This window comes from Barbus barbus (assembly GCF_936440315.1).
Source record: "Barbus barbus genome assembly, chromosome: 21".
NCBI classification, from domain to species: Eukaryota; Metazoa; Chordata; class Actinopteri; order Cypriniformes; family Cyprinidae; genus Barbus; species Barbus barbus.
This window is the reverse complement of record NC_136749.1, coordinates 18975328-18994382: the sequence shown is the minus strand read 5'-3', so window position 1 is coordinate 18994382 and position 19055 is coordinate 18975328. Positions and strand designations below refer to the sequence as shown.

Genomic DNA, 19055 nt, shown 5'->3' with positions numbered 1-19055 from the left:
TCTATCGTAAAAATAAAATATTGTAAAAAATGTACAAAATAAGTCTAAATGATCTTTTCTTTTCTTTATTTATTTATTTAAAAATCTAATAATCCTGATGGCAAAGCTGTTTTTTGAGCAGCATTACTCCATTCTTCAGTTTCACAAGATCCTTCAGAAATCATTCTAATAGTCTGATTTGGTGCTCAAGTAACCTTTCGTATTATCAATGTTGAAAACCGCTGCGCTGCTACATATTTTTGTGGAAACCGTGCAACATTTTGACACTATTCTTTAATGAATAGAGAGAGCGTTGAAAATATTTATTTACTGTAGTACTTACAGTAGAATAGATTTTGTCCCCACATGTCTTTTGTAACAGATCTTGCTCCAAGCAACACCCAAACCTGCATATCAACTGCCTGTTCTGCTTGAAGCTTTTAAAAGCAGCAGTGCAGCTGGTGCAGGATCCAGCCTCAGGGAGTGACTCATTAGCCACAACAGCCTGAGTAACCCACAAAACGATCTGTGCTTCGTTAGAAATCCATACTTTGTTCTTCTTATCGTTAAACAGGACCACCCATGAAGGACGACGTTTTAATAAGACTGAGGGTGTGGCTAACAACAACATGGCTTTAAGGAATAAAGAAACAACTTTCTTCCTTCCTTCATCCCTCTCTCCGTCTCTCCCTTTCTCTTTCTCCTTTCGCTGAACCCGCTCTTTGGAAATGTCACCGGTGAACTCTGTCCCACCCGAACTCGAATGTTCTCAGATGCAGTAGTGTGATTCTCCCATTGAAGCTCTTCCTGCAAGTTCATCTGGCAGTTATGAAGGAATGTTTTAGAAAGTGAGGCTTTTTTCCCTCCCTTCCAACAGATCTTCAGAAAGTCCCTTCATAGCTAAGTACGCCCCAAGGCAGACTGTTCCGCTTCTTGCACCTTTTTAAACTAAATAAAGACAAAAAAAAAACGTGTCTGGCGAGGTTTTTATAATCTTGGTCATGGTTGTTAGAGTTTGTGGGCTTGGTGAGCTGATGTTTAGACCACAACATGCACCACACCTTTAGCTGTCATCTCTTTTGGTCACGTCCACCCTTAACCGTGGAGTCCAAAATAAGCGCGGGTTATAGTTGGCTCAAGCAAACTATGATTATAAAGCTGAATCTGTAATTTTACATTGTCACAAGAACACTCAAAATCTTTCCAAAGCCGAAATATGTGCTTTTTCACTGAGAAGTCACCCCTCCCCCTTTGATGTCTGCGTTCTTTTTTTAAATCTAGTTATTGACGGTGAAAGCTCCCGTGTGGCATAGCTGTGGAGACCGGGCTGCGTTGGCGAACGTAGCGGTGGCACCCGGTTCAGATTGTGCTGTTTGTTTGATGGTTCCTCTGCATGGCTGGGCTGGATGCCCACTCTCCTGGTGCCCAGCAGGGTGCCAGTCTGCCAGCTTGTTTTGTGTTGTTCTCTCACTGTCCCTGCATGCCTCTGGCCTTTCATTTCAGCACACAGACAACCTGTGTGATCGCTTCTTCACAAACGCCCTCAGACAGGTTTGTCAGACCTTTTTGGAAATTTTCCACTAGTGCACCAAAAGGCGTATGCATCCATAAAGCAAAAAGGTGGCGTATATATGAAACGCCGCGTTAAATCAGATCCCAGATGAAGAGTTCTCCGTATGAAAGATGCATGGATCTCTGTCAAGTAGTAAACAGTCAAAACGCTTCTTGCCGTTTCGCCGCTGACGCTCTCAATTGGCTGTCAAAACACTTGGATGTTATGGAGGAGTGTCCTAACCACGATAGACACGCTGACAAACAAAATCACTCTACTTGTCAATTTAATCTATCTCTTCAAAGTCCTCTGCAGTGGAGATTTAGCCTAAGGTTTTGGTTTGTCTTGTGTAATGTTGTATTTCCTGTTGTAAGATAAGCTGTCTAGCCCACAGGTAGTCAGTCCTGGCTCTGTTTCTAATAGGTCTCAATGTTTAAATAACCACACAGCTGGCAGATTTGTTATATGCGCTACCATTCAAAAGTAAATTTTTTTTTTTTTTTTTTTTTTTTTTTTTTTTTTTTTTTTTTTTTTTTTTTTATGCACACAAGGGTTGCATTTGTTTGTAAATACTAATAAATACCGTAATTATTTTTTTTTTTTATTGAAAATGTAATTTATTCCTGTAGAGACAAAGCTGAACTTTCAGCAGCCATTACTGTCATTTTAATAATTCAGTGTTACATGATCCTTCAGAAATCATCCTAATATGCGATTTTGTTGCACAGTTGTTGCTTAGTATTTTTGTGGAAACTTTTTTTTTTTTTTTTTTTTAAGGATTCTTTAACGAATAGAAACTTCAATAGAACATGATTTATTTGAAATAGAACTCTGTCCCTCTAAAGCACTGCCACTGCAGATGGATTCAAGAGGATGTCTTTGGATGTTTTTTTTATGAAAATAGTCCAAAATGTGTTGAAACCAATAAATCCCAATCCCTTGTGACCATTCTGGTCTGTATTGTCCTTTTATTATATAATTGATTTTAGTTTTAGTAGTGACACACTGTTCTGTATGTACAAAGCGGGCAGGGTTTGACCTAAGGTAAGCACACAACAGGTGTTATTCAGCACTAGTTTGGCACAATGCAGCGTCTGGTGCACGGTGCCCATCTCCCAGACCGTCTGGAGGAGCCGTGTGTGTGGCACTGGGTGTTATGTGTGACACTGTTAATTATTTAGGATTAGTGTGTGTTTGTAGCATAAAGCATCGAGACAGAGCTGGCTACAGCGGGAGATCATTCTCACACACACCCCTCTGAATGTTAGATTAGAAGTTGGGGGGGTCATGTTAACATGAGTACTGTCACTCACACACCCACACCTGCTGCAGTCCTTTAGGGTAATACATGACATTTGTGCAGTTCTCTACTTTGAACAATAAATGCACACTCTTCACGAAATTTCTCAACTATGTGAGTATTGCATTCCTTCTGCTATTATATTTGCTAGTCAACTTTACTAGGTTGTTGGATGCCTATTTAACCATCCTGGCCAGTCTTTTATTCTCATTGTGTGAACTATTTTTGCCAGTAAAAGTAGAAATCAGCTGATAATTTTTACAATTTACATTTTTAGTATTTAGTTTGTATATGTTATTTTAATTTTGGGTTTACTGATAAAACTGTGGTGGGTCTCTAAAGAATAGCACTCAACAATGTCATAACACACTGTGTTCAACAGGAAACAGTGGTGTTCACAGGAAACGTAACACATTGTTTGCATATACATTTTTATTCATTTTCAACAAAGCCACATGTACCTTGAGTGTTGTTTGATAGCTAGGCTGCCCAAAACGGAAGAAAATAAACGTGACCATTTAGATCTAAAATTCTGAATGTAATAATAATAAATAATAATAATTGCTATATGGTACTAACAAAAAAAAATCATACTAATAGAATTTTTATCAACTATGATACAAAAAAAGATAACAAAGATAAATCATGTTCATTAGAAATGTTTTATTTGTGGTGGTGGTGTTGTGGTTATTAGGGGCCAAGTGTTTTGGCGCTGTGCCGCCTAGTGGTCAGGAGATACGAAAAATGGCTATTTTTGCTTATAACTTCTCAGTGGTTTGACCAAAAATCAAGAAACCTGTCTCTTTAGATTTGGTGCATCATGCCAAGTTGAACCATATCCAATTGTCCCATATCAGCCATTTTGAGCGTCGGCCATGTTGAATTTTGTAGTAAAATGCTATATTTTACGAACGCATTGACGTATCGTTATGAAACTTGGTATGGGTCATCAGCACGATGCCCTGAAGGAGCCTGAGAAGTTTCGAAGCAGCGCCACCTAGTGGTAAAATCACATTTTCACATGCTTATAACTTTGAGTGGGGTTGACTTTATTTTCACGAGAGTTACCTTTTTAGACTCCTGAATGCTTGCCGAGTCCAGCGATACAAACTTGCCAGATTTTGGCTTATGGTTTGTGCTTTGTTGCATTTTAGCGCTTAAAAACATTTGCCAATATCTTAGCAGCTGTTACTCCGATCGACACGTAACCACCTTAGGAAATTCGGAAACTTAGTGTGCCGGACAAAAATTAATGTCCGATTGCCAAAATTTTGATAGTAAGTGGCACAAAAATGCAAACAAAGTCAACAGTCAGTCATTTTTCATTACTTACACACAAATATGTCTTTAACTCCAAAACAAAATGACATATTTTCACCAAATTTGACACATGTACGGGCACACACTAAGGACACACAAAAAATTTGGTGGGATTGGTCCTCTTGGTGGCGCTATAATTCAACACAACATGAAATTGCCATTGACTATAAGTATTATGATATAAAATGCTATATTTTACAAATACATTGGTGTATACCATTACAAACTTTATATGTACCATGGAGACCATGACCTGAAAGTACTCAAAGTTTTGAGACAGTGCCACCTTGTGGTCAAAACTTATATTTAAATTTCAAATTAATGCTAATATCTTTCTGTGAATTTTGCCTATTGTAATGAGACTGATATTAATAGATTCCTTGGGTCATGCTGAGAACAGTGATACCAATGTTGCCATACTCAGCCAAACTTCCAGTCTGCCATATTTATTTTCTTTAAAAAAACCTGCTTTTTCGAACTCCTCCTAGACCGTTGGTCCGATTTTCACAAAAATCAAATCATATCATCTTCAGACCATGCTGACAAAACGTTATGGATTTTGTGTTGATAGACAAAACCGTATTAGCATACCACAGCAACGAATTTGAGGCATGATGCCAAAATGACACTTGAGGCTGTATCTCTGCAGTGCTTTGGCCTATTGACACCAAACTTTGTGTGCCATTGTCACCTCACACAACACACCACATCGATTTGATAACGGTGCCACCTGTTGGTAAAAAGTGAAAAGTCATTCAATCAAATTACTAGTAGTTTTAGACGATATTTTTTTTTTCAGCCATTACAATAATCTTAAAATGCCTTCAATTACTCATTTCTGCAGTTGGTTTGATGCTCCATACTATGCTTAGGCTCCTCATTTTGCCGCTGATGTGCTTGGCCCCATAATTGCTGCTTGCAGCTATATTTATTATTATTATTATTACTGGTATCATAAGTATTAATAAAATATTCACACCAGATATTATGCATTTATTAGTCTAATCATTTCTTGTTAGTGTTGTCAAAAAGCAGAAATAAACCTAACCCGTTCCTTTTTTTATTTTTATAGACCCTAGTTGCTGCTGCATGTCAGTGGAGAATGTATATCAGAAGTTGTGGCACATTTATTTACATTTTGTTCTGTTTTTTTTTGTTTTGTTTTTTTTTGTCACTGAACCGATATCCAGCCATCGAAAAAAGCTACCCACACCCACTGATTATAACATGCATAAATATAATGAAAAGTTCTGCTTGACAATCAGAGATGTCTCTGTGTCTGTATCAGACATATACTTAAACTATTCATAAGCTATTCCATAAAGTGGTCGGGACATAATCGGCTATGGCAGGAAGTAATGACACCTACAGATGTGACCTCCATCTACTCCACTGAATATGACGCCTTCAAGACACACTTTGTTTCTTTCCATCTACAAATCTCTATTCTTTTCCTTTGTCTCTCTCGCTCTCTCTCTCTCTCTCTCTCTCTCTCTCTCACTCACTCACTCACTCACTCACTCACACACACAGAGAGACAGAAAGAGAGCATGAACAAATGAGCGAGGGTCTGGGTATCACAGACTGCAGATTAGCCATACACAGACTGAGTTTCTCTCTGCAGACCACAGAGAGAGGATCAAAATCCATCAGGCCGTTCTGTCACGATCACGAGCGAAGGTTCGCTCTGTCTCTCTCGCCCCCCCCCTCATCTCCTCATCACCCACACTCTCTCTCTCTCTCTCTCTCTCTCTCTCTCTCGTCTGGTCTAGCGCTTTCTGTCTGCTCTGCCTGGTGACAGAACGGCCTGATGGATTTTGATCCTCTCTCTGTGGTCTGCAGAGAGAAACTCAGTCTGTGTATGGCTAATCTGCAGTCTGTGATACCCAGACCCTCGCTCATTTGTTCATGCTCTCTTTCTGTCTCTCTGTGACTGGCATAAGAGGTCAGTGTTAAATAGGACAGAGAGTGTGTCAGTGGGAGAATTGGACAGGACATAGTAACAATCAAAAAACACTGTCACTAAAGCACTGTTCAGACGGAACTCGTTTTCAAACGTTTGAGTGTTTTAATGTACTGATTTAAACTGGATTTCGATCTCTGTAGGGTTATTTTTTTTTCTTTCTCAAACTGAAGTGTCTTGTCTGGATGTGGGTGTTACAGAAAGTCATGTGCTCTGGATGTGAACCCCATGAAAACCAATTGAATTAAACAAAACCTACATGGTGGCTGGTTTCTAGCTGGTCTAAGCTGATCATTAGCTGATCTAAATAGGTCATTATTTAGTTAACAAGCTACTGTGTTCCAAAAACCAGCTTAATCACCAGAAACTGGCATGTTTTTGGTCCAAAAGTGTCTACTGACAGCTTAGACCAGCTAGAAACCAACCATCATGTTCCAAAAGCTTTTAGCTTAAAGTCTGTTTAAAGAGAATTCTGAGAATTGTTTCTAAACGCATTGCAAATGTTAGAAATGTATTGCTGAAACGCATTACAAAGACTCTGAACTATGTAGTACTGAATTGTGGAGTTGAACTGTTTTTCACCAATTCTGTGTTCAGGATTATTACACTGTTGAGAGGTCAAGTTCTTAGTTTTGTCTTTTTGAATGTCTGTGATGTTAGATATAGCCTACAGATTCTTGGCAGTGACGGTTCTAGGGTGAATGGATACCCGGGTCTTAGCTCAGAGACATCAATATGTGGCAGGATACATACAATTTAAAAACATGGAGCGTTCACAATTCGCATCTAGAAACGCGAGCCTCGACGACGAGAAGGTTTCTACCATAGACTGTAAAAAAAAGACTTCAACTCATTGCAGCGCTGACGCTACAATTAAATAACGAACTTGCACGCTCAAACATATATGTCTGTATAAATCCAATTAAGCTACTAGAGGTAGTATCCGTAGCATCCATTCAGGTTGTAGCGGTATTTGACAGTTGAAAGAGACGACAGCTTTCCCGCGAGTGGGTGTGGTTTCAGTGCCGACAGCGGACACGCCCCCAGCATTTGAGAGTCCAGCTTATTTTTCAAAGATTTTGAAAACTAATTTGTTACTTGGCGGGGTTTTTTTTTTTTGTCATTCAAATTTGGCTGTGTGGTTAATAACACATTTTTCTGTTGTGTGATAAACTCAGAACACATATTTTAATATCACTTTACACGGACTTTAAGTTGGGCAAACAATCACAAGGGATTTCTAAAAGAGGAATCCAGAGAGTATGTTGTCAGTTTTAATTCTGATTTTAACAATCTAATTATTTATATTACATCTTGGTGCTTCTAAGCAGTTTCTAAGGTGTTATGAGTTGCATTGCTATCTGTTGCTAAGGTGTTCAAGTTGGTTGCTAGGGTGTAGTTTGTAAGAGTTACCCTGAAACAAAATCTGTGAAATTGGTCTGAGCAGTTAAGCACGGTGGGGTCCAAAAGTCTTGAATGCAATTAAGAAAATGCTTCTGCTTTGCATTTTTCCATTTTTTTTTTTTCTTTTTTTTTTTTTTTTTTTTTTCATTGAAATGATTTTTTATTATAAATTATTTCATCCTCATGATGAAAAACGTAATAGAAATTTTTGTATGATTTTATGATTTAAGTCTACTGTAAAAGCCAAAAATCTGACCTTTTGTACAAACAAGTTCACATGGTCAATGTCACAGATATGCTTATTTGATTAGTGAGTGACGAGAACTATGCAGAATTTCAAGTATTTTTAAATGCATCGTTATTTCTTTGTTTTACACTTTTCAGCATCTTAGAAATGTTTGTTTCCAGGTTAAATTAGATTTTCAATGTGGACTCTCAAAATCCCCACTGTACATTTAAAAAAAGTCTTGCCTTTATTTCCTGTACTTTTGATCTAAAGTCAGAGGAGCAGCTCAGCTTTCATGGACTAGTTTAAAGCCTGCTGTGATTTTGTTTCGTATTGATTCAGTTCCAGTCTGATAGGCTTGTGTTTGTAGTCTTATTTGTTCTTAACGGTATTCTGATCTGAGTCTCATTCTCTCTGTCTTATCTGCCCTCCTGTCTGATTGTCGCTTCCTTTGTCTGTTTTGCCTGGCTGCCTGTCTGTGTCGTCTTTTTTTTTTTTTTTTTTTTTTTTTTCCTCCTCTTCGCCCTCCCCTCTGCTCTGTCTCCCTCTTTTGCTTCCTCCTCTTATGCCCTAAATTAGGAGAGAAGTGTTTGTTTCTTTTGATGTGTGAGTGCCAGTATCCCGCAGTACTGCACTGCAGGCAACAACTCGCTCTTTCATTCTCTCTTCGTGACACTCTCACTTTCAGCCTGTGTTCAGTTTACTCGACTGTACGAGGTTCCAGAACGGTCCCTCAGTGCAGTTGGTGGAGGGCTCATTTTTGTTGTCTGAAAAGCCTGTGGACTCCAAGCACTTCCATTTGAGGAACAGTTTTGGTCTTGACTGAGAGAGCAAGGGTGTTCCTCATGTTCAGACAGAATAGGTTTCAAGAGACATCGATCAAGCTGTTTACCATCATTACTTTGGTTCTTGTAGGCCAGCATATTGGAATAAAGCTGATTAATGATAGAAACTTGGTTTCATCATTAGACACCCAAAAAAACATCTCTTTTTTTTTTTTTCTCCATATAATTACAGTCAATGTTTTCAAATTGCTGAAAACAGAAACACTGGTTTGGAACAACATGAGGGGAGAAAATTATGATTATATATTGGGGTGAACTATATCTTTTTAATCAGCTTTTTTTTTTTTCCCATGTGGCAATTAATAGACCACTGCTTCAAGATTCAAGATCTCAAAAGCGCTATTAAAGCAACAAGTTGTATTCCATATGACTTGTGCACTATATTCCAAGTCTTCTGAAGCTTTATGGTAGATTTAAGAGAGAAAACAGAAAAAAAAGCCATTATAAACCCACAAATCAAATATGGTGCCTTTGGTGCTGGATGAGCTGTCAAAATATTAAATAGAGCCTCATAACTTCTTCAGAATTCTCCTTTTTGTGTTCCATGGAAAAAAACAACAACATTGGCATGACACAAGGGCAAGTAAATAATGGCAAAATATTCATTTTGGGGTGAAATAGTCCTTAAAGAACAAAGGCAAGGCAGTCTACAGCAAGACTTAACTGGCTGCTGGCTTTGAAATATATATGAATTTATTTAGCAAATATATATATTTTTTTTTCTCAAATAATATGTAATGTGCAGTTAAAAATGATAAACCGGAATAAACAGGCTCACTGCAAGTCTGTACTGTCTTGCTTTAATCCAACTATTTTCTTTCTGTTGTCCATTTCAAACCAAAATGGCTCTCACCTTTTTTTTTGCCAGATGATATCACCAATTTGGGAATCTGTAGTCATCATGGATGTTGGTTTGATTCTGCTGCCATCTTTTGGTCAAAATGAGTGAAAATTGATTGTAAACTGGATCGGTGTTATTTTTCATTCTGTGCTTTTCTAAACTCTGTCTTTTATATGTTGCAGCTGAACTGGAGTTTTTGCAGATCGTGATCATAATCGTCGTGATGACTGTGATGGTTGTGGTGGTCGTGTGCCTGCTCAACCACTACAAACTCGCCACATGGTCGTTCCTGAGCCGGGCTTGTCAGGCACAGAGTCAGGATCTCTCTCTGCAGCCGGTAAGAGCCTGTCACACTCTCTCTGTACTAACCGCAGCAGCACCTTTGCTTAAACACTTTCACAACCTTCCGTAAACTTTCAAATATTTAGATGAGCCCTGGATGGGAATAAACCAAATATGTATAGAAGTTCACATGGTTCATATGAAACGCACAATTTGTCAGCAATTTCCTGTCTCTGTGCTGTTGCCATAAAAATAATCGTGTTTTTTTTTTTTTTTTTACCCAGAAGCTTTCTAGAACCAAACGTCGCTTTACAGAGCATAAGCAAACAGGAAACAGTATGATGAACAATTAACTACAAGAAGATAAATTGAAAGAAAATAAATGGATATAGCATGGGAACAGCATGCAGTGTAAACAACATAAAGCAAATGCAGCGTGGCATGAAAACATGAAACCAAAATGGTCAGAATACTTCTGTAAATCGGCAGCAGAATTAAAAAGGTATAATCAAAATGTCATGAGAATAAAACAGAGATATCAAACTTTTCAACAGTTTTCCAAAGTCCAGGTTCAGCAAATCCCATGAGAATCATCTAAAGTAAATCAGCACCTAATATCATTTTAATAATAAGGGCTTAACAAAGGGGTTATTTATTTTATTTTTTTACATGATATATATATATATAACTCACACACAGTTTATTTTTATTTTTTTTTAATAATGCCTGAGTATAGAGTGAGTAATCGAGTATTTCTGATCTATGTTCATTAATGACAGTGGGGGAACTTTTATTTTATAATTATTTTCATTTATAATTATATAAAATATGGAGTTTGTCAAGAAAATACCTACTTTAAGGTCAGCACTTAAAATTTTCTTATGTCTAAATCATGAATATCACAGTTCCTTGACATGTTTTTCAGGCTGAGCTGTGAAACATCAATTTCTAATACTGAATAGATGAATTTTTCACCTGCTGTGTCATCTCTAAGCCTTGTTTGGTATATCTTATGCGGGTGAGCTTTTATCTTAGAAAAGAAGAAAACAGCAGGGCCCTAAAAGTCTCTTGAGTGTGAGTGTGTGTGTGTGTGTGTGTGTGTGTGTGTGTTTACTTCTGGAAAGGTCGTCTTTGTGTCTAATCCAAAATAACTTGCAGCAGTGCACTGAGCTGATGAGGGAGAGCACTGCATGTGTGGGTGTCTCATCTCACCCCAGGGGTGGTTTTTGGAATGTGTGCGCAGTTTTTAACCAGAGAGACAGCAGGAAATTAATCGTACATTTATCTTACTTCAAAAATACAAATCATTGGTATGAGTCATGCCCTAAAGGTTAGTGAACATGCTGCGGAGGGCATGAGATTTGAGTTGTTCATGCTATGGGCAACTGAACAGAGAATTTTCATGGGGAACTGAATGCTGCGTCTTACTGGATGCATTTACGTGTAATTTAAAACACGATATAGATTACTTCCTTCAGAAAGGCAGTGTGTTTTGAAGGAGACACAATGGCAGTGTCCCTCTGAGACCAGGGCATGTTGATTACATTCAGCAGTTCTGTCTAGAAGCCAGTCAAACTCAGACACGCGCAGCCCACTGCAGCACCCGGGAGAGACTGCTAAATGACTGAGACTTTTCATTTTCATTCATGAGGGAACGTGAGGGGGAGGGAAGCCAGCGAAGGAAGCAAGCAGCAATGTCTGGGAAAATGTTACTCACTGGTTGTTTAGATTTTTTAATTAGAATGGATACATGTAGCCACAGAGCATTGTGAGTTTAACAAATGGGCTCTGCCTGATTCTTTTTATTTATTTATCTATTTATTAATTAATTCTAATTTAATTTTATTTGGATATTTTTTTAATATTTTTTTCCCCTCCAAATATCCATCATTTTAAATATGGATATTATTAGAGTTTAACAAGTTATGGGGATTTATTTATTTATTTGTTGTAGAATATATAATTTTATTTTGTTTATATATATTTTTTATATATATTTTCTTTAGGTTTATTGATTTTAAATGTCTTTCATGCAATTTACATAAGAAAATATGTAGACACAGAGGATTATTAAAGTTTAACAAATGGGCTCTATCCATCCAAATATGGATTGAATATTTGAGGAGAACAGAATAATAAGGTTCAACAAATGGTTTATTTTATGGATATATAATTTTTTTTTTTAATAATCATATCGTTTTATTACTGCTTAACAACCATTTTTTATATATATATATATATATATATATATATATATATATATATATATATATATATATATATATATGCATATATGCATGCATACATACATACATACATACCCTTTTCAAAAAATTAGCATATTGTGATAGTTCATTATTTTCTGTAATGTACTGATAAACATTAGACTTTCATATATTTTAGATTCATTACAACACAACTGAAGTAGTTCAAGCCTTTTATTGTTTTAATATTGATGATTTTGGCATACAGCTCATGAAAACCCAAAATTCTCAAACAATTAGCATATTTCATCCGACCAATAAAAGAAAAGTGTTTTTAATACAAAAAAAAAGTCAACCTTCAAATAATTATGTTCAGTTATGCACTCAATACTTGGTCGGGAATCCTTTTGCAGAAATGACTGCTTCAATGCGGCGTGGCATGGAGGCAATCAGCCTGTGGCACTGCTGAGGTGTTATGGAGGCCCAGGATGCTTCGATAGCGGCCTTAAGCTCATCCAGAGTGTTGGGTCTTGCGTCTCTCAACTTTCTCTTCACAATATCCCACAGATTCTCTATGGGGTTCAGGTCAGGAGAGTTGGCAGGCTAATTGAGCACAGTAATACCATGGTCAGTAAACCATTTACCAGTGGTTTTGGCACTGTGAGCCGGTGCCAGGTCGTGCTGAAAAATGAAATCATCTCCATAAAGCTTTTCAGCAGATGGAAGCATGAAGTGCTCCCAAATCTCCTGATAGCTAGCTGCATTGACCCTGCCCTTGATAAAACACAGTGGACCAACACCAGCAGCTGACATGGCACCCCAGACCATCACTGACTGTGGGTACTTGACACTGGACTTCAGGCATTTTGGCATTTCCCTCTCCCCAGTCTTCCTCCAGACTCTGGCACCTTGATTTCCGAATGACATGCAAAATTTGCTTTCATCCGAAAAAAGTACTTTGGACCACTGAGCAACAGTCCAGTGCTGCTTCTCTGTAGCCCAGGTCAGGCGCTTCTGCCGCTGTTTCTGGTTCAAAAGTGGCTTGACCTGGGGAATGCGGCACCTGTAGCCCATTTCCTGCACACGCCTGTACACGGTGGCTCTGGATGTTTCTACTCCAGACTCAGTCCACTGCTTCCGCAGGTCCCCCAAGGTCTGGAATCGGTCCTTCTCCACAATCTTCCTCAGGGTCCGGTCACCTCTTCTCGTTGTGCTGCGTTTTCTGCCACACTTTTTCCTTCCCGCAGACTTCCCACTGAGGTGCCTTGATACAGCACTCTGGGAACAGCCTATTCGTTCAGAAATTTCTTTCTGTGTCTTACCCTCTTGCTTGAGGGTGTCAATGATGGCCTTCTGGACAGCAGTCAGGTCGGCAGTCTTACCCATGATTGCGGTTTTGAGTAATGAACCAGGCTGGGAGTTTTTAAAATCCTCAGGAATCTTTTGCAGGTGTTTAGAGTTAATTAGTTGATTCAGATGATTAGGTTAATAGCTCGTTTAGAGAACCTTTTCATGATATGCTAATTTTTTGAGATAGGAATTTTGGGTTTTCATGAGCTGTATGCCAAAATCATCAATATTAAAACAATAAAAGGCTTGAACTACTTCAGTTGTGTTGTAATGAATCTAAAATATATGAAAGTCTAATGTTTATCAGTACATTACAGAAAATAATGAACTTTATCACAATATGCTAATTTTTTTAAAAGGACCTGTGTATATATATATTCTGTTCTATTTTCATTTGTGACAGTGGGTGAACATAATTTTAAATGTTCCTCTCTAATCAACAATCAGTTGTTAACCAAACAATATTGTATAGCTACTATGAAATAAATATTTCAGTATTATGATATTCTTGGTAGACTATGCTATCTTAAAATTCAAATAATTCTGCATATTACATCTGTGTATTTTTTTTCTCCTTGTTTGTAGGAGGGTTCTCTGTGGCCATCAGATAATGGGCTGAGACGAGGAGCATCTGAGGTAAGCTGTGTGTGTGTGTGTGTGTGTGTGTGTGTTCGGCCTTATACTCGAAGGACCTTGTTTCAAGGGTTGTTGTTCTCCTTGTATAAATGGCATGTCTGCCTGTAACAAGCAGTGAAGTCTCCTCAAGTGCGTGTCGTCTGTGTGCCTGTGCCTCTCTCAGTGTAGGCGTATGTGAGGGAGGATAGTCTCTGTCTGTGAGTGATAACACTAGTATAAAATATATTGTGTGGAGAGAATACATGCATATATATTCATTGTTTGTGTGTGGTGGTGGTGTGGGGTGGTTGTCTCTCTCACCGGGATGCGGCCTCTCAGCAGTTCATTAATCTCTCACCCTCGTCTGGCAGCGTCTAGACGGTCGTCTGAGAGGCCAGACACTCAGGGTCTATCTGCACAAATTGCCTCCCATCAGCCTCAAACTCACTAATGTAAACGTGGCCCCTGCAGTAATGAGGCTGATCTCATTGGCTAACCGATATGCAGATTTCACTCATATGAAGGATATTTTATCAGCTGCACATTAGCATACTAATGTCTGGACTGGGGACCGTTTAAGTTTGGGGCTGTGGTGAGTTTATATGGAAATGGAAGAGTCATTATTTAACTGTGTGGATGTGGTATGAGTAGAATACTGTTATTCTGAACAAACACACTTTTGCTGTAAAAACTGGTTTATGTGGATGTAGTTCTAGTTCGTGGTATTACCGGTCTTGGCGGGGACGACGGTCTTGCATAATTTGCAGACGACATTTGGTCTGACTACGGTCAAGTCAGACTTATAATATCCAAAAAACTGCCATACTGGCGAGCTGACTTTCTCTTTTATTTACAATTTCCTCGCTCGCTGCGGCACTCATTTTCTGCTTATGAAGAGGAATCCAGCAGACCAGCACGAGACAACGATATGGCGCAACCAAACATGATACTGTTACATGATTGGCTGTTAGCGTGTCACTCCCTACGTTGCTAGGTTACCAGAGAGCGAGTGCCTTTGTTAATGCAACCAAACTTGCTTCGCAACCTCTGTTTTCTTCCGACGAAGAATAAAAAATATTGAATGTTTTATCGAACACATTTTTTATTGATATCGTTCACGTGTCTTTCGCGATACATATCGTTATTGTTTTATCGCCCAGCCCTACTAGCATTTTCTGATGTCTAATTATTAGCTACTGTTTTCATTAGGGATGCACGATATTGGGTTTTGCCGATATGCCGATATTTTTCAACTCATTTTGGCCGATACCGATATGTTTCCTTTTGTTTGGAAACAACACCAAGTCTCTCCTGTGCAAAATTAGCAAAATATTTGTAATTTATTTAGTTTTTAACAAAAACGTATTTGTTAGAATTAAATAAACAATGTTTTTTTGACAATACACTGAAGCTTTGAAAATGACTAATAAACTATATATCAGTCGCTGCATTTTTCCCCAGAAAGATGCAGTGTTAACCCTAACATTTTATTTTAAGATTTAACATTTGTAGATGGTCTAAAGTGAAAGTGTTGTTAAAATTCTGAAAATCTTTTAGAGCTTATGATTTGTTTAAAAAATAAAACCCAAACAATCCAAAAGAGTGGGTCTAATCCTCATTCAGGCAAAACTTTGCTTCAAGAATGAGTCACACTGCTGATGTGATCTAATCACTAGCACACCTTGAGCACATGTGAGTTGACGTATTCCACTTAACGGCAAGACATCGGCATAATTTTTCATATCGGGCCGATGCCGATATTTACGTTTTAAAGCCATTATCGGCTGATTCCGGATATCGGTCCGATAATATCGCGCATCCCTAGTTTTCATAGCTTTTTATTGGATCCTTTAAAGCTGAGATGACACATTCTCACTATATTTCTTGCATTCCCTCCCTTCTCTGCAGGTGGTGTATGCTCCTCAGCCAAGGGACCGCTTCACCGCTCCCACTTTCATACAGCACAACCGCTTCAGACGTTTCCAGCCTACCTACCCGTACCTGCAGCACGAGATCGATCTGCCGCCCACCATCTCGCTGTCAGACGGAGAGGAGCCGCCGCCGTACCAGGGCCCCTGCACACTGCAGCTGAGAGACCCCGAACAGCAGCTTGAGCTCAACCGAGAGTCGGTACGCGCTCCGCCTAACCGGACCATCTTCGACAGCGACCTCATTGACATGCACAGTTCGGGAGGTGGTGGTGGGCCGCGGCCTCCCAGTAGCAACTCTGGGATCAGCGCGGCCAGCTCCAGTACCCATGGACGGATGGAGGGCCCTCCGCCTGCTTACAGTCAAGTAATTGGGCAGCAGCCAGGCATCGTACTTTACCTCCACCAGCACAGCAATAACCCGCCCATCCCTGTCACTGTGCAGACTCCGCCCAGGGGCCGGACAGATTTAAACAGTCAAGAGAGCACAATAGCGCTGAGCAAAGACCGGCAGAGGGAGGAACTAGTGTGAGGGGGCGAGCCTAGCACACGATTGGGCAATCGCGATCACTCTCCACCCAGAAAGGGAATGGGTTCTCCCTCTTGACACTCCCGTGCACAACAGTGCTTAATGCGTCTTCGCGACGAAAGCGAAACCATGTGTTTGGTTTTATTTTTTTTATTTTTTAAATAACATGGAGCTGAGCTTACGAAAGAAAACATTGCTTTTGTTTTCTGTCAGTCCAGCTGCGCTAAAACTGGGGTTTATGCACTGCCTGGAGTCTCCCACCTTTATTGCTCTGTATTACTTCTGTATAGCCGACAAATTTAGAGAAAGTTATTCGCGCACAAGATAGGCGTTTTGTTGTTGTTCTTGTTGGTTTTATTGTTGTATTCCTCTTGAATGCCCCCCTTCTGCCCAAACCACACGTGATATACTAGCTGTGTGGATAGAATTTTTTTTTGTTTTTTTTTCTTAAGACCGAGATCTGTGCAGCATGAACAAAACAAATGCGAAAAAGGGTGAAAATCCAAATCGTAGTGCCAAGGTTTATGCGGAGGGTGTCATGGGGCGTTGACTGTCTTAAAGACTTGTTATACATTTAAATCAAAACCCTTTTCTGAACTTTGCACTATTGTTGAGGTTAATCAGAGAAATTTGGGAATGGGGTAGTGGGGAGGGGGTGGGGTGATTATGTTTACTGTTTGTACTGTCATTTTAATGTAGTTCCGATCATATGCTTCAGTGCAAGCTTTCTACCGGAGGGAAGTGATCTTGTCTGTCTTCAGCACAAGAAAAATCTCTGATCCAGCCTAAAATAACCTTGATCTAAAAGAGGCACAGAATACAGAGAGTCTGCTCTACTCTCATCTATCCTCACCACTGACACGTTCTGCTGCTTTCACAGACTCCAGCTGATCTGAGGTCAGTTGGCTGGTGACATGGTTGACATTTTGCCTAAAAAAAAAAAAAAAAAACTCACTTCAGTAAGAGATCTGAACAGGTTTGACATGTTTTGAGACTGTTGCTTTTTTTCTCCAACCTTATTCTCATCATCTGGTTTTATTATTATTTTTAGTATTTATATATTGATTTTTAAAATGTGTATATAAAGGAAGACTCGGTTAAAAAAGAATAATAACCAGTATATAGACTTTAATAATATAAATGTTTTCCTTAAAGACACTAGTAAGAAACTATATTCGAAATATTATCAAATTATATATAAAAAAATTTGACATTTAATGGAATTTTTTTCCTCATTGGAGTCTGTCAAAAAAAAAATTCATGAATTTAAGTTTACCATTTCATGCCTTTTGCACTTTTGTTTGAGTTAAAACTGATTAACCGAATTATCATATAAAATAAGCCAGTTCTGGTTTTTTTTTTGTTTTTTTTTGTTTTTTTTGACAACCCATGTCATTACCTGCTCACATTTTCCACCTCCACCTTATAATACCACAACATAGATATTCATTGGCATAATCTTATAATCAAAATGCCAGTGTGTTCAAAGGATATAAAAACCCTGTTTTGCATGTTGTATAATCTAGTCCCCAAGGATAATTAATCAGGTTTAAAATGTGAAGTCAAGGGCTAATGTGATGGGCATTTTTGAAAATACCTATTTTTACCCAGCAATCCTCTGTCCTGTTGCCTTTGCTTTCAGTCTGAAACCATCCAGAGTGAACCCGACCCTGACACCAGCTCCTGCCCAGCACGCACCAGTCCTCAACACCGAACTCTCTTCCTGTCCATATGTGTTTCTCTTATTTGCCACATAGACATACAGTCAGGAAATCCAAGATCTGTACTCTTCAGAGCGGCTCTCTGCATTCAGTTTAAGCTTGGGTGTAATTGATCACAATCGTTTAGGCCCAGATAAGAGGATGTTGAATCCCTTGAATCTGGTTCAGAAGAAAGCCCAAAGACTTACCAGTTAGTGCACACACATCCCTTTAATAAGGAGACTGAAGACCGAGCCCCTGTTTTTAGTCACCACTGAATCTGTTGAGGACAGATGGACTTGAAAAGGCCTTGAATATTATTATTTTTTTTTTTTTTTTTATGTTTAGATTTGTTCGCTGGGGATTATGGTCAAAGTTTTCAAAAGCAACACACACCTTTATAAGCTACTCTATTTGTACTCGGAATGTTAGAGTCAGCCAATCAAAATGTATGAATGCTTTTATTTCATGTCTGTGTTAGTTGGCTTAATTTTTACTTTTTTCTCTGCTCACGGTGGGATTTTTTTTGGTTTTTTTTCAGAAAGTATGCCGTCTGGACCTGTGTGCTCCATACCAGACTAAATAAACACTCTCCTCTTCTATATTCAGAATAGACAACAACTGGACTTGATTTGAAATTTTGAAATCCTAGCAATTTCAACCCCTGGCAAAAATTATGGAATAACCAGACTTGGAGGATGTTCACAACAATTTTTTTTTTACTTTTATAGCAAATAAACAAAACAACAATTTTTGGTAGCTGAGCATTCTGGTTTTATGAAACGAATAACAAAAGCCATTTAATTTGTTTGAGCTTATTAATGACACATTATTTCCAGATCAAGTAAAGGAAAAATTATGAAAATGAAAAACAATATTCTCCATGAAGCTGATTCCAACTATTAACAAGATGAAATCTTGTCACAGATCTTTTTTTTTTTTTTTCCTCTATCCACCATGCTTTTTCAATCAGACTGAGATCTGGGATATTTGTTGGCTCACTGAGTTGATATGTCT

At 38.6% G+C, this 19055-nt stretch overlaps 1 protein-coding gene across 3 annotated transcripts in view; it reads left to right on the top strand.

Annotated features, from left to right (window-relative positions):
* Positions 1-17585, top strand: part of LOC306887052 (low-density lipoprotein receptor class A domain-containing protein 4-like) — a 57007-nt gene extending 39422 nt beyond the window's left edge. For 2 of the 3 annotated variants that reach the window (XM_079444522.1, XM_079444520.1), the window contains 3 exons: positions 9613-9767; positions 13852-13902; positions 15790-17270. In XM_079444522.1, coding sequence (XP_079300648.1) covers positions 9613-9767; positions 13852-13902; positions 15790-16341 — 758 coding nt within the window. In that variant the 3' untranslated portion in view covers positions 16342-17270. Of the gene's footprint in view, positions 1-9612; positions 9768-13851; positions 13903-15789 lie in introns of all 3 variants that reach the window. The other variant, XM_079444521.1, reaches the window with a different exon arrangement.
* Positions 17586-19055: the final 1470 nt, after the last annotated feature.